Source organism: Canis lupus, chromosome 19, assembly GCF_048164855.1.
Source record: "Canis lupus baileyi chromosome 19, mCanLup2.hap1, whole genome shotgun sequence".
NCBI classification, from domain to species: Eukaryota; Metazoa; Chordata; class Mammalia; order Carnivora; family Canidae; genus Canis; species Canis lupus.
In genome coordinates this window covers 21,867,009-21,888,658 of record NC_132856.1, presented here as the reverse complement: position 1 = coordinate 21,888,658, position 21,650 = coordinate 21,867,009, and the positions used below count along the sequence as shown (strand labels likewise).

At 45.5% G+C, this 21,650-nt stretch overlaps 1 protein-coding gene across 3 annotated transcripts in view; it reads right to left on the bottom strand.

Annotated features, from left to right (window-relative positions):
• The window catches only part of EIF4E3 (eukaryotic translation initiation factor 4E family member 3), a 49,942-nt gene extending 29,600 nt beyond the window's left edge, over positions 1-20,342 (bottom strand). The window contains exons 1-3 of one of the 3 annotated variants that reach the window (XM_072785400.1): positions 20,217-20,342; positions 19,623-19,770; positions 2,482-2,554 (exon numbers count right to left, since the gene is read on the bottom strand). In XM_072785400.1, coding sequence (XP_072641501.1) covers positions 2,482-2,554; positions 19,623-19,770; positions 20,217-20,229 — 234 coding nt within the window. In that variant the 5' untranslated portion in view covers positions 20,230-20,342. Of the gene's footprint in view, positions 1-2,481; positions 2,555-16,448; positions 16,640-19,622; positions 19,771-20,216 lie in introns of those variants that run through there. The other 2 variants (XM_072785401.1, XM_072785399.1) reach the window with 2 other exon arrangements.
• Between the last annotated feature and the right edge of the window lie 1,308 nt (positions 20,343-21,650).

Below are 21,650 nucleotides of genomic sequence, written 5' to 3'. Positions count from 1 at the left end.
CCCTTGTGAAATGTTAATACCATAGCAAAGCTGTATATTAGTTTATGTACTAGATATGTATCTGTGCTTTACCTACGATAAGAACAGTAGGATTTTTCACCCCACCAAGGATCAGTTTTTGCCTCCACTGAGAACATGGCCTACAGCCTAAAGGATCCTTAACGCAAGTATCTGTTGTGGTTCAGGAAAGCAGTTCATGTATTAACTTCTCATTCATTCCTTTAATCCTTCAGTATGCATTTATTTATATAAAAGATTTTATTTATTTATTTTAGGGAGAGAGAGAATGAAGAAAGGAGGGGCAGAGGGAGAGGGAGAGAGAGAAGCCCCAAGCAGACTCCTTGCTCAGTGGAAAGCCTGGGAGGGGGGCTTAATCCCAGGACCCTCAGATCATGACCTGAGCTGAAATCAGGAGTCAGCTGTTTAATCAACTGAGCCACCCAGGTACCCCAATCCTTGAAAGGAGAGAAAGGAATAATAGACACAGTAGAGTATGGGACTATATGATTCCATTTATAGGACATTCCATAAACAACAAAACAAATATATGGGGATAGAAATGTGAATAGAGGTTGCTTCTGGAAGAGAAGGATTGAATGGAAGGGCATGGACATGATGCAAATCTTTTTATCTTGATCTGGGTTATGATTATATCTCTGCATACCTTTGTCAAAGCTTACCAAATTTCACACTTATGAAATCTACATTTACTGAGTACAAATTATCTCCCAATATAGGTTGTTTTTTTAAAGATCTTATTTATTTATTCATTAGAGACATGGGTAAAGAGGCAGAGACATAGGCAGAGGGAGAAGCAGGCTTGCTGCAGGGAGCCCAATGTGGGACTTGATCCCAGAACTTCAGGATCATGCCCTGAAATGGAGGCAGACACTCAACCGCTGAGTCACCCAGGTGTCCCCCAATATAGTTTTTAAGAAAGTATTTCCTAATATGTGTGCACCTGGGAACTTTAAAAATTGGTCCCTGAAGACCCTGTCTAACTTGCTGCTGGATGCCAAGGCTCAATCAAATACTCTGGTCATACAGGTTCAGGGAAACAAACGGACACCTTGATCTGATTTTACCAATGTCTGCCCTAGAATCCCAGGCAGAGCTCTGATGACCCAATGTCATAATGGAATGTAAAAAATCTAATGAGTACCTCCAAAAGTCAAGGGATCTAAGAACTTCCATGTGAAGACAGGCTTCAAAATCAAGTGCTCTGAGGTTTATACAATGACTGCTGTGAAGAGGTAACCACAGGGAACAAGTGAGGGGAAGTCTTTCCTGGAATCTGAGAGCATTTATCCCTCTGGACAGTGGCCCACGTGCTGCCTTGTGACACTGCTTGTACTTGGCACCGCATGATTATTTACAGCACCACTGTTCTTTTGCTTTCCACATGCTTATGCCATTTTCCCAACGAGATCAGAAATGGCCTATGGTCTGGACTGTATCTTTACACCTGGCTCAGTGGCCTTGCATGGCACCTAAGAATATCCAATTTTCTGAACCAGATATTGGGAAAAGTTCTGAAAGAAGGATCTTTGTGCTACTTCTAAATGTGAGAAACTGTCTAAGGGACACAATCTAGATGCCCATGTAACAAAATTGTTGAAAGACTGACTAAAAGATTTAGAGGCATAACAGGAAAACTTTAAATCTGGCCCTTCTAGAAAGTATCAAACATAGAAGCACTGCAAGTAGAAATCAGCCTTAAATCCTTATTCTGTCTATAACAGTGCATTAACCTCAAAAAGGGGATACACTTGATAGACTCTGCTTTTGAGGAAAATGGAAATGTGATCAACTAAATCAACCAGGTTTTTCAGAAATTTTCTTCATAAGGGTTGGCTACAGAAAGAACTGATAGAATGAAGAGCTTACACGTGTTGAGAACCTACTACGTATCAGATATTCTGCTCAGCACAGAAACCACATTATCTTCTTACTCACTCTTCCCAACGATTCCAGACGGGGTGCCCTCCTTCTGTAAACTTTATGGAAACTAAAGGGGTTGATACTTGCTCAATTTAGGATAATGGAAGCTAAATGTAAAGTAGGTAAGAGGGTTGATACCTTCCATTTTCACGTCCAACACTCACTTGCTCTTCCTATGTAACCTTAGATAACCCTGCAGAGGAGGTGCTACTGCCTCCTAGAGAAGGGAAACAGAGCTCAGAGAGGGAGTGTCTGAGCTGGTATTTGAGTGCAGATAAAGATCCATGTGGGGACACACCATAGTCTGCTGCTCCCGAGGGTCTGTGAAATATTTAAGTAGTTAATGAGTTTTAGCAGGCCACTTGGATGTGTGCTCTGGGTTACACTTAGTTAAGCACAGCTCCAGCAAAATGGACCTGAGAACTGATACCCGGACAGAGCCCTGGGTGGGGACTCCCAGCAGACAGCCATTTTCTGGTTGGAGGATTACATCTCCAACACATACCATGTCAATCTGGCCTGTCCATTTCTTGATCTTACCTGTACTGTTTGTACTGTGTAGATTTTCTTCAGATTTGATGCACACTCAGCTGCTGTGGCACCAGGGAGGGATCTAGGCAAACATAAGCAAAAGAGCAGAGAAACAAGCAAAATAGTCAATGTTCATGAAAGTCAGTTTGCAGGTTTTCATACAAATTAGGTCTGAAAGCACAGAATCAGACATTACTGGGATGTTATTTAGCATTTAAAATGTAAAATTCCTGATTTGTGAAGTCATGCATCTGCTTCTCCTAAAAGTAAGCATATTTATTCTGTGGAAATTTATTTAAAATAAGGAAATACACATAAGAAAGATATTGGAAACTTAAAAAAAATAACATTTAGGGATCCCTGGGTGGCTCAGCGGTTTAGAGCCTAGCCTGCCTTTGGCCCAGGGCATGATCCTGGAGTCCCGGGATCGAGTCCCACGTGGGGCTCCTTGCATGGAGCCTGCTTCTCCCTCTGCCTGTGTCTCTGCCTCTCTCTCCCTCTCTCTGTGTATCTCATGAATGAATGAATAAAATCTTAAAATTTTTTTTAAAATACTGAAATAACCCTGTAATAACCAAGCCTTTTTCTAGGACTTTGGATATGAAACTGTGCCCACCGTACAGCTACAGTGAAATCACAGGATCCTGGACCCTTTCTTTACATGTTAGAAAAACTTGTCAATTCCCTGGTGGTAAATTGTCACCAACTCTTAAGAAAGAGTAACCTTTTGTTGACAGGTTTCAGAAAACATGATTACTAAAGGTCAACTTTAGTTTCACGTGAAATTTGCATGTATTTCCCCAACACTTACTTTTAGAAAAATTCTTTCGGTTATTTTCTCTGGCTGATTTAATTAGTTTTGAGTAACTCTGTGGTCAGAATACATTAATCTTTAGTTTGCCATATGGTCCACTAGATGGCAACATACTACAGGTTTATTCACCAGAAAAATCGGGCACTAGGGACAGGCTTTACCTCGCACCATTGCCTGGGATTAGGGGGAACATGACACAGTCTCATCAATCCTTAGAAGTTAAGATTCTCCAAGTCCTGCTACCTTTTCCTTCTCCCTATACTGAAGTTCTTACTTGAGACTGTCAGGATTCAGGAATGTCAGGCCAAAGATAAAAATTCATCACTCAAATAATGCTTGAAAGCCCCATGTCTGGTTGTGAGGTAGGAAATGAGCCTTGCTGAGAGAACATGACTGGCTCATAGTCAACCCATGAGGATCCAGAACCTATAAAAAATGAGCTTTACCAGCCACTGACCCTCAAAGACACAGATCCCATGGAACTTCAAGATGTTGTACTTTCTAGAAAGTCATAAAACCATTGCACAATAGAGATACATACAAAACTCACAGAGCTCAGAGACAGAAAGGATAGAAAAGAAAAGGGTCATACCCAGGTATGAGGTGTGCATGACACATGCATGACAGGGCTCTACAGACTCTTACTGCTGCAACTATAAACCAATAAGTGCTCCCTGGTATCTAACTGGAATAGAAAAAAAATACACTTCTCAATACAGTTTCCTTGCTTGAAGGTCACTAAGGAAGCACAATTGTAAACTAGTCTGGGGATAAACAAAGGACTGCGTTAAATTGGTCAGCTCTGATAAATAAAGCTACCCTAATGCATTGGGCTTACAACTCTTTTCTAGCTGTTTATAAATATGCTGGATATCATTTCTCTTTAAAGTAAATTCACAATATCTAGCATGATCACATTATCTTGGCAGACCTGAAGTCTAAATAACTATGTTGAAGAGTGTGGTAAATCGTGAGGTATTCAATCAGCACCTAGCCCCAGATATATCTATCCATCACTCCAGAGCCTGTTTTGACTTGGATAAATATTAATTTACTATTTAATGCAGGTTTTTACTCTATTTATGGCTTCAACTATAAAAAGATTTAAAAAAAAAAAAAAAGACCCTAAAACAGACCTTGAACTTCTTCTGGGTAGATTTTCATATGAAAATCTTTTGCTTTTATATGAAAATCTACTGGCACAATTCCAATGCTGAGTTTTTTTCCCCTCTTTGAAAAGTTCAGCTGACCTCTCCACCAAATATGCCCACTATGCTCACCAAATATGCCAAATATGCTCAAATATGATCTCTGGATCACCCAAAGCACATAGGAGAGTATATACAGGCTCTGTTAGGGTCCAAAGGAAGGAAATGTACTTTGCCCTTTTTTAAAACTGTGTATATCAATTTTTTCTACTATTTCTTAAAGTCACATTTCAATTTGTAACTTTGTAGAATGAGTATTTGAATATTCGCCTCAGACAGCATATGTCAACTTAATACAATGTGAGGACAATACCATTTAACCTGGAAAAAGTTTCTGATGAACATTTCCTTTCTATGCTTTTTAAATGGCTTTGTCCCTACATTCTGGTCTTTTGATTCTATTCTAGCGTAGGAAACAATCATACAAAATCATTTAGGGCCTTTCAGTTTCACTGTCCAAGTTTTTTTTTTTTTTTTTTCTTTTAAACAAATCTAGTTTCCAGAGTCCAAGAAGGGACTCTAGAATAAAACAAGGCAGAGCCATCTGTGTAAGACAATAGTATCAAGAGCTAGTGTGCAGGGACTCCATTGCTGCTCGTGTGCTAAACATTCTATCTCCTTTACAGCATCGAATCCTGGCCACCCAGCTCTCTAAGAACAGTCTTTCCAGTAGACATGAGTAGAGAAGGTTCTCACTAAAACCAACAGGATCACCCTCAATAGGTCAATTCTGATTAAGATTTCATGCTGATGTATTGGCGTTTGAAGGAAATATGTCAGCTACTATGGACTCTGGTTTCCTAATTTTGTTTTATTTGACAGAGAGAGAGTGAGACAGATTACAAGCAGGTTGAAGATGGAGAAGCAGACTCCCCACTGAGCAGAGAGCCTGAGATCATGACCCAAGCCACCCGGGCGCCTCTGGCTTCCTAATTCCTTAATGGAGAAGGTTGGATTCTGAGATCTTAAGGATCTCTTCTAGCTGCTGGACAGTTTAATGGGTGTCCAAGTTTCAAAGTAACGAAACCGGTGCCAGAAACTTCTGATGGTAGTAAGTGGGTGCCTTGGCCAGCTGTGGGAACAGCATTCTTCTATGAGCCAAATCTGATCCCAACAGTCACTGAAAAATACCTCATACCTGACCTGGGACATCCTTAACGTGCAAAACTGGGCCATATCCACAGAATCCATTTTAACAGGGTAAACAGGCTGAGATTTTAAAATAATCTGTCTTGTAAGCAGGTCAGTCTGTCCTGGGCCTGCCGGTTCAAAGTTGAACCAGAAGCTGTAGCGTCTACTGTTACCGTTTCTTAAAGTAGCAATGTAGGCTGCTCGTGGCAAAGCTGTAGCCCTGGGAGCCAGCCCCACATCCCCTCCTCCCTGTTACTCTGAAAGAGAGCTGTAGCAACTGGAAGAAAAATGCTCGCCATTGATTTCAAGCAAAGAAATATTTTACTCATCTCAGGTACACAGTATATTCTCATACCTTCTAAAAGTCTTTTTACTGTATTCATGTTACACCCTAAACCTCCAAATACAACCCTAACCAAACCCTCACTCTGCAGTCCAAAGGTACTCATCTGGATGTGAGATGTTGCCTCCCAGGGTACAGATGGCAACATCTGGAGACATTTTCAGTTGTCACACCTGAGGGGGATGCCACTGGCATCTAGTAAGTAAAAGCCAGGACAGCTATGGAACCTCCTTGAGGGCACAGGATAGCCCCACAACAACGAATTATCTAGCCCAAAATGTCACCAGAGTCAAAGCCAAGAAACCCTGACACAGACATATAACAATCTCAGAGGATTTACAATTTATTTAATCAACAAAGGTTCATTGCACAACCTCTTTCAGCTGATGAGGATACATCAGTGGTCATTCTAGACAAAGCCTTTGTTCTCATGGAGTTCTAAAACCAATACCCCTGCTTTCTGAATTCCCCAGACTCCTGAAGGCAAAACAACTCTGATCAGATCCACTCTTCTTTGCCTGGGAGAGCGAGCCGTGAGGGGGGTATATGTATTGATGATGACCCTTCCTAGAAAGACACACAACCAGAGTTGTGGGAAATAAAAGAACCCTGGAATCAGAACCTGTTTTCATGTTCTCTGAATTCGATGCCACCTTCTCCCAGTACGTAGCTGTGGCTGAGGACACATCAGCAGGACAAAAAATACACCCCGGATGGATCAAGTTAACGAGTCTGAAGTGTTCACCAGGAATCTTCCCTCTGATTTAATGATATTAATGTAATAATGACCTCCTTTAATTGAGGATGTGTTATATGGGACGGTTTTTGCTTATGCTATCTCTAATCCTTATAGCAACCCTGACAAGTTGGTGTCATTATTTCCACTTTACTAATTAGGAAACTGAGGCTCAGTGAGGCTTTTTAAGTAGCAGATTTGCACTCTTTCCCTGGTCTGTCTAGCTCTGATTCCCATGATTTTCCTCTTAGACAAGGATGGTTCCCAGTAAAAACCAAGATGTCACCGTCATCATGGGAAGGTCCCACCTGGTATCTTAGGGCAAATCCCTTTCCCATTCCTTTTTTAGGTTATCTACTCCCTCCTTGGACCCACTCCTTGCTCTGGCCTGTTATTCTTCCACCATTCTCCATCTGGCCATGCTGTTGGGAGGGGGAAGATGCAGAGATGCAGAGCTGGGCTGGAGGCTACCAAGGATCCCCGGCAATAACATACTCCCAAATTTGATACAAGGAACACAATTCAGTAAGAACACATGTAAAGGTCATCATTTTCTGGGGCTGGGCATGGGAAGAAGATACTTTACCAAACAAAAGCCACAAATGGGCTGTAGCAGAAAGGCAGGAAAACAGAGGGGTTACAAGGATGGCCCTTGGAATCAAGGTATTTGAGTTCAAGTCCCAGCTCTGCTACCTCCCAGCTGTGTGACAAGCCTGACCCTCTCTGACCCTCCTTCCCTCTTTCTGAGAACATGGTCCTCTATGTCACCCACTGCTTTGCTACTTAGACTACATAAGTGAATGCTCTACAAAGCATTTACCCAACACCTGGGACCTAACAAGCAACGGTTGCTAACACCACCATCATCATCATTGCCATCGGAGGCAAAAAAAAACAGGCATAGAGAAGAGCGCAGTTAGAACTAAGAGACACTGATCACATTTTCTACCTGTGGGACAGCGAGTAAGAATCCCAAGAAATCTGTAAGAGTCACACACAGGGCTGAGAAATTCCTAGATTCTGTCCTCAGAAAAGAAAGCCCATCAGGTGCCCATGTCTCTGGGCTTAAAGCTACAGCTATACTGAGGGCTGTTTCCACTTGGACTTGGCTAATCCAGAAGTGGTGATGGTTGAGGCAGAAGTGGGAGGGGATCCTTCAAGGTGTGCCAACTAGATGATGAGTGTAAACATGTCAGGGGAACTCTTAAGGTTACTTACGACCCAAACTCCCAAATCCAGCTTTATGTCACTCCTGTGTGTCTTCAACTGCGTAACAGAATAACAGGAAATGCACCTTAAGGCACTCTGTGTAAAATTGGTTAAAATTTCTTTTCATTTGGGGAGTTAGGAGAAAGCAGAAAGTCCCATAAGTTTGGACCAACTGTTCTGCTTAAATGGTTTCCAGGCACCTAAGCACCATTTATATGCAAAAAGTTAATACGTTACTTACAAATCATCTTTATCTATTCATTAAAGTAGGTCCCTGAGACAGAATTCTTTTAGCTCAACTTAAGTCTGTAATGCTTCAAAGCATTTTATTCTCTCTTATCCCAGAAATACTTACTGAGCCCCCAATAACTGAAAAAATTATGTATCATATGTTACATACATGCATTATCTCATTTCATCCTCATTAAAATATCATGCATTTCCATTCTGCAGATAAGCAAACTAAGCCTGAGGGTGGTGACGTGCCAAAGACACAGAGCTGGCTAGTGGCAGACCTGGACTCAAACCATGGGTGGCTGGCAACCTTGCTATTAGTCACCAGCCTAAACTGATCACTTACTACATGACACATCCTCTGCTTGGTGCCATGAACACAGCTCTGCACCAAGCAGTCTCAACTCTCCTGTAGCTTGCAATCCTCAATGTACTTCCATGCAATGCAAATGTACCTTCTCTATTCAACCCCACCCTTTAAGATATGTTTACTACAGGTGAGCAAGGCTCATGAATAATTCATGGAGACAGAAGCCCTTGTAAATACCTAAGGAAATTCTCTTCACCATTACCTAGCTAGCTAGCTCTTAGCAGGTCCACAGTACCACTTACCAGTGACTTGGACACCTGGAAATGCTTTTTTCAAAGAAAAGAAGTTGGAAAGGTTTCCTCTACTCCTGTCTGTGTCTCTGCCAAAGTGTGGTCGGTCAACCAGTAGCATCACCTGGGCACTTGTGAGAGCTACAGCATTTCCAGGCCCATTAGACACCTGCTGAATCCTATGTGATTTGTATACATATTGAAGTTTGAGATGTGCTGGGCCAGGTCATCTAAATCAAGTCCCTATAAGAAATGCTAACAACTTGGCAAGTAAAAGCTAATGAACTATAGGTAGCATCATAAAAAACACATAAAAATCACTTTTCTCACAGACGCATTTTTTGTCATCACCCAAAAAGATTATCAAGATGAGGCTATCATTAAAGGTGAAGGACAATCCTACACAGGCTCTTAAATATGGATTTTAGGCAAGGGTCTCTTCTTTGTAAATTTTGGCTTACTTTTTTTACCAGGAAAACAGGAGACTGATTTCCTCATTTGTGAAATTCAGCGGTAGGCCCAGATTACCTCTCATTTCAGGATATGAAAATATGGGAGAACTGAATCTCATTCATTGTCCATATTCACAGGGGAGTGGTGTTCAGCAGGGTTAGGGACACTAGTGCTTGGGGTCACACACTCCTCAGCTCAAATCCTGTTTCCAGTCTGTGTTAGCTGTGTGACCTTAGTCAAGTCATTTCTCTGGGCCTCAGCTCTCTCATCTGTAAAACGTTGCTGGTATATCCTACTTCAATATTGTGAGGACTGGGCAGCCCAGGTGGCTCAGTGGTTTAGCGCTGCCTTCAGCCCTGGGCATGATCTTGGAGACCTGGGATTGCGTCTCACATCAGGCTCTCTGCATGGAGCCTGCTTCTCCCTCTGCCTGCGTCTCTGCCTTTCTCTCTCTCTCTGTGTGTCTCTCACGAATAAATAAATTAAAAATCTCAAAAAAAAATATTGTGAGGACTTCATGGGTACAGCAACCAGTGGAGTACCTAGCACAGCGAAGTAAAGGATAGTTAGTTAATACTGATAGGCTAAAATGTGGAATTTTATATATGGTACAATATACTCAAGTAATGGACATACATGCCCAGTGTACACACACAATAGATTATCAGTGGAAGAAATGAATACTGACAATATTCCATCTCATATGAGTGACCACTTCATTTAAGCCAAGAGAACAGCCTTAGAGAGGGATACATCTCCTAAAAGCCAGTCTTGGTGAATTTACTAAGATTGGGCTCAGCTGTCAGAGGGAAAATATGGACAGGCTCAGTTCTGCGATGAAGAACATCCCTCATATATCATTTACTCCATTAAAGCTGATTTCATTTTAATCACTTTTAGATAGATCTGTGGCTTGTGGCTATATCAGCTTCCTATTGGAGAGTCACATACACAAATAGTCCACAGTCTATCATTAACATTTAATAATGCATCTATTGAAACACGCTTCATAATCTAAATGCTTTATTTTTGCACATTTATTTTTATTTTTCCAGGTTTCCTTCTATTTTCATTCCTAGCGTATAAGCTCCTTTGACACTAGCAACTGGGACTCTTTTCCTTTTGCTATATTAACTAATCCCTCCATACACAGAAGTTGGGTAGAAGAGAACTATAACAGTGTGAGAGGTGACAGTGGACAAAGGCCAGGTTTTGGACTGTCACCATGCCAGACCGCTAAAGTCTTGCCAGCTGTCTTAGGTTTGGAAATAAGGAAACAGCATCTGCAATATTAGAGGAAGGAAAACAGATTTTTGAGCAGCTAGTGCCAGGGAGGGACTGGTACTTTTCTGAGTGAGGATGTTCAGGCCCAACTGCAGGAAACGACCACTGATGCAGAGGTAGAGAGGCTGTGAGCCCCTGGGTCAGAGCCCTTCCCTGCCTGTGCTACCTGGAGGCTGTTTCCCCCTTCCAGAAAATAAAATCCTGAGCCACTGAGTGAGCCTGTGAGTTCAGAAAGGCAAAAATGAGGGAGACAGGTACAGATACCAGCCACTGTATCCTGTCAACTATATCCTTCCATACAGCCTTCTACCCTTGCCTAGTCCCAACAGGGCCACTCTATGAACAAAGATGATCTTGGGATCCTCTCTATCAAGTCTGTTATTATGGAGGAATGTGTGCAAAAGCATCACACAGTGAAGGAGGTGTGTGTGTGGGAGGGGGGTCCCTCTGGAACTTGGTACCTCCACTGATGCCATGGTAGCATGCGGTATGAGAGACATCCCTCCAGGGAGGCCTGGGACCATGTTGTCAACGTGTTTGCATTCTTAGCGCTGAGAACAGTGATGGGCAACTAAGATGCTCAAATGACCTGATCAATAAACAGAGCAGTAATTCTCCAGTTGTGATGTATACAGCATTTGTTACTTAATATGCATATGTTACTTAATTAATATGCATTCTACTCCAAGAGGTCTGAGAGAGAGCAGGTCCTGGGCAGGGTTAGGAGCTTGTATTTGAAGAAGCAGAGCCAGGTGATGCAGATGGAAGTGGCAAGGGATGACATTTTGAGAAACACTGGTTGGGTAGAGGTAAACCCCGATGAGGTGGGTTGGTGGGAGACATACATGACTGGCCTACCTTTGTGACTAAAGACACAAGAACACAAATACTCTTTAAGTACCTACTATGTGCACTGTAATGTCCACTCCTGGAGAGCCAGGCATGAGGCAGGCCAAGTCTAATGGTCAAGAGGGAGGGACAGAAGAGCCATCAATAACCCCGGATACAAATACTGGCATATTAAAAAATGTTGCGGGAGCACAAAGGAGGTGGGCTCAATCCTGCCTGGGCCAAGGGCTATTTAAGGACAATTACAGAGCTGGTATCTTTGCAAGGCCTTGAAGGATGCATGGAAGCTTTTCAGGTAGACAAAGGAGAGAAGGACATCCCAACAAGAAGGAACATCCGAAGACAAATCCCAGGGGCTGGCAAATCCATGGCTTATGCAGGAAAAGGGCCAGAAATCCAGTTATTAGTGAGACTGAACACAGTGAGTGGTATTTTGGAGTTGGGGAGACCTAGAGGATGAGGCTAAAAAAAAAAATGAGTTTCATGTTAAAAAAAAAAAAGCAATATAGAAGTTCACACCATATTCTGAAGGCTGTTTTAGGTTTTGTGTTTTGTTTTTGTTTTTGTTTTTTTAAGCTGGGGAATGCTCTTTTCAAAGGAGAGAGGATCATTTCTAAAACAGTAACAAAACCAATCAGCTCTGCTGTGATGAAAGCAGGGGTGGAGATCCAGAATCCCACCAGCCTGGAGCACATGAGCCCACAACAAAGGCATGTTTAAGTGAGGAGAGACAGAGTCACAATCCCCTGCTGGGGCAGAGGAAAAAGGCAGGGAGTTTTTGGGATGACAAGACCAGGTGCAGGTCAGAAGGCTAAGCCCAGGAGCCCAGGTGGGGGATGTAGAGAGGAGGGAAGAGCTTGAGAGCAGGCAAGCTGGAAGCACCTACCTGGGGCTAGAGAGCACAGATGCAGGCACGTGGAGAGGAATGGGTGGCTTTGGCTTGGGCCAAGTCTTCCAACAGGGGATCAAACATCTGAAGCACAAAACTGCATGGAGTAGTGTACACGAGAAAGGACTCAAGGAACAAAAGGAACTTCAAACTCTGAAAAATGCGTTAGACGGTGGAATTGCTAACCAGCATGTGGCAGATATGGTATCCAGAACTCGGGAGAGAGATCAGGGCTGGGGATGCAGATTTACAAATGACACTCCAAGTACCACGAACCACTATGGGAGAAGGGGAAGTCACTAGGAGTAGAATTCCATAATCTCGAACTCTTTGGTGTGGGATGACTTGTGCCAGGTGCTGATCCAGGAGCTGAGGGCAGAAGGATGCAGGAAGAACCCTATGAAGCTGATGTTCCAGGGAGAGAAGATGTACAAACACAGAATCCCATGGAGAAAATAAAGCAGGGTCAGGGGCATGGGGAGGGTGTGTCAGGATGAGGATGCCATCTAGTATCAGTGGTTAGGGAAAGCCTCCCTAAGACAGAGAGGAAAGCAAAGTCCTAGCAGATGACTGAGGGAAGAGTATTCCAGGCAGGAGGGACTATTGGTGGCTAAGGCCCATGCTTGGGATGACAGAGAAAGAGCTAGAAGGGCAGAAGAGAGAGTGAGAGGGAGACAGGGGGGAAAGGCATATTGGGCGGATACAGGAAATGCTGCAGAGTCTCATGGGCTATTGTAAGTACTTTGGGTTTTGCCTCTGAGTGAAAAGGAGAGCAGAGAAGCGACAGGCCTTAACTTAGGTATGACTTCAGCTGCTGTGATGGGAAAAGACTGGCGGGGGGAAGGCGGGCAAGGGTAGAAGCAGGGAGAGCAGTTAGCACACTCCTGCAGTGGTCCAGGGGAGAGAGGCCGTGTGGCTCAGGTCGTGGGAGCGCACTGGATTGTGGACACATTTGTGTGGTAGAATCAGCAGTGTCTGTGGAGAGTGGATGGAGGGGAGGGAGAAGGAGTGGGGAAGACGAGAAGAGCAGAGCCACAGAGGTCTCCAAGATGTGGGTGCTGAGCAACTGCGAGGATGGAGTTACTGTTGTTAACTGCTCTTATCTGAGACGGGACAGATGGAAGAAGGCAAATTTGGGAGAGAAGCTGAAGAGGTGGTCTGACATGTGTTGAGTTTGGATGTGTATTAGACATCCATATGGAGACGGAGAGGAGGAGCTGCACTCACAAGTGTAAAATTGTGGGAATCACCAGTGTGATGAGAACTGAACTGAATGCCTTGTGACTGAATGCTATCACTGGTGTGGACAGGGACACGAGGCCTGAGGATTGAGTCCTGCGGGTCAAACTCCGAGGAAACAGGGTCACCGCAAGACGAAAACAAAGTCCTCAGAGACAAGCAGCTCAGAGCAGCCCCTGAGATCAAGACTGAGACAGGATGGGGTTTTTAAGAGTCAAAAACAGGGAGGAAAATGCTTCATTCTGTGTCTCCAACCAAAATTATACCTCAAATGCTTACATTCTTAGCCATACAGTCTAGTTAAACAACAACAACAAAACAAATACGGACTTACTGAAATTTGCTATTGAAAAATGCAAATAACTCTACTTAAGGGACTCTCCAATTGATCCAGTGGGGGAAAATGAATTCAGGTTGCTGGCTTCCTGACACTAAGGTCAGATAAGTTGCTCCAGGGACTGTTGGGGTGTGTGTGTTGGGGGGGTAGTCTGGGAGCTTCGGGTAACGATGTTAGTTATCAATATTTATTAATCACTTATTCTAGGCTGGGCACCCATGTTAGTGCTTTATATTCATCCATTAATCCTCAGAATTACCCCCATGAGATACAATCTATGACTCTCCCCATTTTACACAATGAAACTGAGGTTTAGTAGGGCTAAATCACTTGTCTCTGGTCACAGAGTAGGTTGAAAGGGAGGACAGGACAGATGGCAGGTGCCAAGGGAAGTTTTAGGGAGCAGAAGCCCTCTGGATGCTGTGGAACTCAAACTGATGCCCTCAGGGGCAGACATCAGCTATGCTGGGGAGAAGACTGCCTTGGAGGGCTCTCCTGAGAGCTTTACTACTCTCTCTAGAACCTTGTTTCCCTAGGGGGGAGAAGCTACAAATAAACTTCTAGAACACAATGTGTTCATAACCCAAAGGGGACGGGAGCCAGTCTACATGAATGCAATGGCCTCTCAGAAAAGTGGAGACAATTCAGTAAAAGCTATGGGACGACTGATGGGGCAAAATGAATTCAAATGAGCAACTCTGCAAGTAATTCTAATTTCTTATAGAAATTAGATAATAATCACATAATGTAATTATTTCTATTACCAACCTCAACACTACTGCAGTAACATTTCACTTGAGTGCCAGCTTTCAGAGAACAAAACTGCACAAATACATACTAAGAAAGTTCGAGTTTGTGCCTTCATTGAAGTTCCTATATTCTTATCCTCGATGCTACCGGATTTTCTTAAAAAGTTATTTGTTGTTATGCGGTATTAAAATCTCAGATCTATTCTTAAAATGTTGTGCCTTTAAGGAGACGAATTTGTGACCCTTTTAACTCTCTCAACACTGTTTCTGCCAGTCCACAGTCTCCTCACAGACCAGAGGCCCCTCTTTAACAACTTGGAAACAGCAGGTAGCAACAATAGTTACAGCACACCTTTGAAAACAGACGCAAGATTTCATTCCCTTGACGTTAGCCAAAACCACTCCTATTGTGACAGTAAAATGCTTTCTTAGCATCCCATAATGAAAGTGAAAATGTTTTCAAAACCGAGACTCATTGTCATCTACTCCACCCCCAACTTCTTTAGGTCCCCGGAAAAGACAGTGACTCCAAATGTCAGTTCTTACAGATTCTTATAGATGGGTGCTAACTACAACAAGAAGGAAGGAATGAAGTGGTCTTCCTTCAAGGGATGATTTAATAATCACTTTTAAAAAATCCTTCCAGCATTTTATGCAAGGCTTTTTTTTTTTTTTTTTAACACCAGATTTGGGTCTTGTAAGAAAATCTCACAGAGAACAGTCATATATACCTTTCCTCCTAATATTTCACTGTAGCTACAAGTGTCATCAACATTTCCATAAGCTTCTGGGACGACCTTGAGGTATCGTCTTTGGGCACCCCCACTCCCACTCACCGCTCACCCCCGCCCCGGGGTAACGGGTCCTAAGAAGGGCTTTGCATTCGTGCATTTATTCATTAGTCAAAGTTTGGCTGTGCTCCTGCTATGTACCAGGTCCAGTCCTAGGTGCTGGGATAGAACAGGTGTCCAAAAAGAAAAAAAAGAAAAAAAAAGAAAGAAAGAAAGGAAAAAATAAGTCCCTGCTCAATGGCTTTCAACAGAGGGAAAGAAATGAGGGGGCTGAGCCACAGAAACAGATTCGTACATAATACTCTGTGGGCACCCCTCCTGGGTAACGGATCCTAACTAAGAAGGGCTTTGCATTCGTGCATTTATTCATCAAAGTTTGCTGTGCTCCTGCTAGGTACCAGGTCCAGTCCTATAGGTGCTGGGATAGAACAGGTGTCCAAAAAAGAAAAGAAAAAAAGGAAAAAAAAAAAAAAGTCCCTGCTCAATGGCTTCCAACCGAGGGGAGGCACTGAGGGTCTGAGACGCACAAAACACACAGATTCGCACAGAACACTCCAGGGCAGCGCGACGCCCTCCAGGGGAACAGGGGCGGGCAGGGAACGCGGGGTGATCGCGAGGTCGGGCGTGCCCCCTGGGTGCGGTAGTCGGGGGCTGTCTCTGGGGCGAGGGCGGGCGCCCCGCGCGGTCCCCGGGGAGAAAGCTGTCACCGAGAGGCGAGGGGCTGCTGGCCGAGTTCCGCGGGCCGCGGACGGTCAGGGGGAGCCGGGCGCAGTGCCGGGCGCAGTCCCGGGCGGTCCCGGCGCGCTCCCCGCGGACCCGGCCCCCGGCCCCCGGCCCCCGGCCCCCGGCCCGAGCGCTGTCACGGCGGAGGCGCCCACCCGGGGTCGTCGGGGCCCCGGGACGGGAGGAGCCGGGGGGCGAAGTGGTGCGGGAACTTCGGGCGCCCCCGGCCCCCCGCCGCCCCGGCCTCTCCGGGCCCGGGCCCCCGCCCCGGCTCTGCGCGCCCCGGGCGCACGGGCGGCGGCGGAGCGGGCCCGGGGGGCGCCCGGGGGCCGGGGGGCGCCGGGACAAAGCGGGCTGCGCGCACGCGGCGGGCCCCGCGCCCCTCACCTGTCGAGCCAGAAGGTCCAGGGCGAGTGCAGCGGGACCTCCCCCGGCTCGGGCCGCAGCGCCGACAGCTGCTGCAGGCCGAGGCCGAGCGGCGCGGCGGCGCTGGCGGAGGCGGCGCTGGCGGAGGCGGCACGGGGCCCCGGCGGCTCCCGGGCGCGCGCGGGGGGCACGGCGGCCGGGGGCATCGCCATTTTCTCCGCCCCGCCTGCGAGGCCGGCGGACGCGCGGACCGCGGGGCGAGCGGCGGCTGAGTCACCCCGGCCGCCCCGCCCCGCCCCGCCCCGCCCCGCCCCCCGCGCGCCCCGCCCCGCCCCGCCCCGCCCCGCCCCGCGCTCCCCGCGCGCCCCGCGCGCCCCGGGCCTGGGAGCCGCAGGCCCCGCTGAGCGCGCCCTGGGGTCGGGGTCGGGGTCGGCGCCCCCCGGCCGGGCCGCACGGACCGCGGGCCCTGCACGCAGACGCGAGGCCGGGGTGCACGAGCCGACCGCGGGACGGAATTTCAGGCGCACATGGTGGGAGGGGAGGACGGGTGCAGGAGATGCCAGCAGTCTCAAGGATGGCTGGGAGAGCTGGCAGATGGCTGGAGGAGGAGGGAGGGGCACAAGGGCAGATGGAGGCACAGTCGGGTGTGACGGAGAGACGGCAAGTGGAACCGCTGGCCCAAATGGATGAAGAGCCCGGAATGCCCAAGAGTGCCCGAACACAGGGCCAGAGGGCACAAGCCGGGGACGGCGACCTGGGCGCGGAGGTGGGGAGGTGTTACTAGGTCAGTTTTGAATTCCTCGGGGTGAGCTTGTTTCCTAACTCTGCTAATTTTTAAGGCAACAGAGCTCCTCCCATCCCGCCCTTTGGTGGTGGTGATGGGGGCACCCGTAGGTCTACAAGTGTGGCCCAAAGCGTGGCCAGCTTCAAAGGAAGGTTCCCAAAGTCGGCCTAAGTTCCCAGACTTTCCCCCAAAGCGCCTGCGAAGAAGAAGGGAACCCTCGCCTTTCTGGATGTGTGAAGAAGAAGAAGAAGAAGAAGAGACAGGAAATCCCTGCGGCCCTAAGATTCCTGAGTCCAAAGTAAGAGGAATCGTCCTAGTGCAGCTCCTTGCCAGGCTTCTGTCATCCTCTTTTAAAAGAAAAGGGGAGGCATGGGAGCTGTGAACACATGTCATAACTGGCATGGGCACGGATGCCCTCTCGAAGCTTGACTTTTGAAGAGTCCCTCGCTGGCCTTTAACAGATGTAGAGTTCCAGCTTTTCATAGATTTTCTACCTGGCGGAGCATATGTTCTGCTCTTGGCTTGAGCATTCATGGGATGGACTAGAGCAGGAGCTGTAAGACCAGATGGGTTCAGGGACTGCACGGGCATCTTAAATGCCTATTATGAAATGCCAGATAGGTGCCACGTCGAAAAGGTTTTATTCAAGTTCAGATAAAATGACAAGAAATAAGACCAATGCTTTGTGATCCCTGCTTCAAAGATAATTTGTATACAACGCATGATGCTGGAAGCAGGGATATATTTATAAAGTCCTTCCAACTCTGAGATCCTGGGGCTCCTTTTGCTTAGATGCAGAGTTTTTTGTTTATTTAATTTTTCCTTTAATTTTTTCGAGAAAAGGCATAGACGGTATTATTTAGGCTGTTCTGTTTTATACTTATTAATTCATTTAATCCTCACAACAATCCAAAGAGAGAGGTACTATTTTATGGATTTATCCATAATATGGATATGGAATGCAGAAGTTAAGTTAATCCCAAGGTCACACAGCTAGTAAGTGACAGAGCTGGGATTTGAACACAGGTATTCAGACCCTAAGGCTTTTAACTGCCAGGCTCTACTGCCTAACTGAAAAATGAACAGGTCCTCATAGTAAAAATAAGGCAGTGAATAGTTAGTCTCCCTCCCTTCTAAGGCTATCAATCTTCCTGCCCAGAGGAAACCACTGTTAACAGTTTCCTTCCAGAAAGATGCAAGTAGGCACATGAAAGCATGTATCTAGATACAGAAATTGTATACCTATCTATATCTTCCATAAGAAAAAGAGAAGCATTTTATACTATTGCTGAACCTCCTTATTTACTTATTTACTTCAGATTATATATTTGAAGACTTTCTCCCATATCAAAACATATACATCTACTTCAGGGCTTGCAAAATAATCCATTGTAAAAAAGTAACATAATTTAATTCACTAGTCCTGGAGACTTATGTGGTTTAGTCATTTTCTTTTATGAATAATGCTACCATAAGCATTTTTATATTCAGTGTCTTTCCTCAGCTACACAAGTTTATTTCAGAATAAGTTTGGAAAAGTAGAATTTTGGTCTGCATTAAAAAATTTGACACATGTTGCTAAATTACTTGTGTGCAAAGTGGTTACATGAATTTATATATAACTGGTTTATAAATAGTGGTTGATTCTGAAGTTATGTTTATTAAGTGATTTATCTTCATAAAATCCTAAGGTAGAAAGGGACTTTTTGCTTTATAATTAGATTAGAACTCGTCAATCTGTCCTTCAACAATACTGTCAACAGTAAAGGTTTATTTAAAAAGTTTTGTCTGTGGTTTCTAAAAGAGAGTAAGCACCACAAGATAAATCACTTCCAGAATTTAGGACAAGGAACAATCTGGAAATTTTTCTTTATTGAATAACAATTGTCTATCTCCCTCTCTTCTTGCTTTGGCTTCCAGGATGCTCAGAATTACATCTGATGATTAATCACAACATTGGTAGTAACCAATGAAGCAGCAGCAGCATTATTTTTACATTAACCGACTCCTAATTTGTATTTTAAAGGCCTAATTGAACAGATGCATCTTATACTGTGAACCCTTCAGATCCATGCTGGAAGTAGGTAATGTCCAAAAACATAAACGTTGAATGACCTTAAGATTAATAAAATGGGTCAGGCAACATGGCTAAGGGGAGAGGCAAGCAGAGAACAATGGGCCTAATTTTCATCCCCTTCCTGTTTGACATGTAAGAAATTTAACTATTGTTACTGCTCCTCAGACTCATCCTTAGAAGGTAAAAAATTAGGAATATTCCCCTTCTTCCCCAATTTGCAACTGGACAGCAGGAATTAGAAATTCACAGTAAAAAGGAAATGTGGAGATTACCTAAGCAAACCCCCCACTTTACAAATGAGGAAACTGAGGCCCAGAGAGGTGAGGTGACTTACCCGAAGCCACAGATCTGGGAAATGACAGAGGCAGGACTAGAAGGTGAGTAGCTTGAGATCCAGGCCAACGTGCTCTCCCACTGTGCAACGTGCACCTCAGGCGACTTGGGGTAGCAGGAGGGAGGAAGAGAAGGTGACCCCACAGCCCCTAGCAACGAAAACAACAAAAAGGACTTGAGGCACTCATAAATAATTAAGCAATTAGCTGCAGCAGCGACTCCCCTCCCCTCTAGTATCCAGTCACCAAGGCAACTTGGGCAGGGTGCCTGCTGGTTGCCTAGTAACAATGTGGTCTGCTCCCCTGACATGCTCCCTAGGCATCAAAGGATTTGAGAGCTGAGAAGAGCCTTAGACAGGGCTCCCTATTCCAACACCTTCATTTTCCACATGGGAAATGGAGGCTCAGAGAAGCCGAGTAACCTGCCCAAGGTCACACAGCTACTCAGAGGAACAGCTAGGCTCCATTTCCAGTTGCTTTCCATTGCACTATGGCTGCCTTGGGGATGCCACAGATGGAGGCAAGGAGATCTTCCCACAGTTCCTAGAAGAATGAGAAAGTATGAGCCAGCCAGCCAGCAAGCAAGAGACAGAGACCTTGAGCTCTCATATGCAATTAGCAGGAGCTGGTAATCCCATCAGCCCAACTTCCATCATCACCATGGCAACATGGGTGAGGCGGGTACTGGTTGCCTAGGAACCAGTGGTCCTCTCTCTTCACTCTCATCCAGTTCCCTGGGAGTCACAGAAATAGTAGAATATTGGAGCTGGAAGGGAAGGCGGGGAACCTAACCCAGTCTCCCCCTTTGACTAATGGAGAAGCTGAGGTGTGGGGGCACCGTGCAGGGTCACACAACCACACAGCTGGCTAGTGACAGGGACTCGTTGTCGGCCAGCCAGCTTTTCTTGAATTCCCTCCATTTGCTCTCTCTGTCATAGCACCGTGGGATGGAAGACTTCACTCAATAAAGTCAAAACACAGGAGGGAAATGGCTGGTCGTCCTGTGGAGGCACTTCTACCACCAGTCTAAATGGTGGCAATGCTGCACACAAGGCCTGGCACCCAGAGCAGACAAAAGGTATCATGCACAGCAGTTAAATGCAGTGTCTCTAAAATCAGAAAACCTGAGTCAAAACCCAGCGGCTCTCCCCAAACCTCGTAAGCTTCTTGTCCCTCTATGGATCAGTCTCTACATCTGAGAAACGGGCATTTTGACATTCCTTGTCTCTTGAGTCATCATTAGGAGTAAATGAGAAAACACCCATGTCAGGCGCCTGGTATATAGTAAAGATGCACTAAATGTTAGGTGTTCATTTATTTGACATTCAATAAATGTTTATCCCATGTCTGCTATACAAATGCCACTGTTCTAGGCTCTTGAAATTCATTAGTTAGCAGACAAAAGAAATCCCTGTCTCAGTGAGTTTACTTTCCAGGGGAATGAAAAAAATATATATATAGACACAAACACTTAAATATATATGTATATACATATATATGCATTACATATATATTTAAATGTTTGCTGAATGGGCGGAGGAACTCATTGCCAATATGCTATGTTTATGTTACCAGGCTCCTTCTCTAAGACTGAGAAGTTTCCTGTTTACAGGGTGTGATGCTATAAATATGCAGGCCTGTCTTGTATGTGGGAACTCCCAGTTTCCTTTCTTTTAAAAGCTCAGAATAAAAAGGAAGGCAGTGGCCGCTAGATGGCAGACCTCAGACTCTCTAGATTCAGGGGACAGCAGGCCCAGGCCCTGCTGAAGCTTCCAGCAAAGGCAGGTGTTGCAGTTGGTCCGTCCCAGGAGGGGCCTGGAGGACTGGGGGAAGCTTGAAACACCCCTGGGGCACTGAGGGTGTCGGGGGAGGCTGTAATGTGGTTTCAAAGTTATTGCTTTAGCGAGAGTGAAGCCTGCTTAACCAAGATCCTGCCATGGGTGAGCTGTGTCACCTTGGGAAGTTATTAACCTTGCTGGATGCCAGATTCCTTGCTCAGAACATGGAGGGAACAAGAGCTCCCTCCGTAG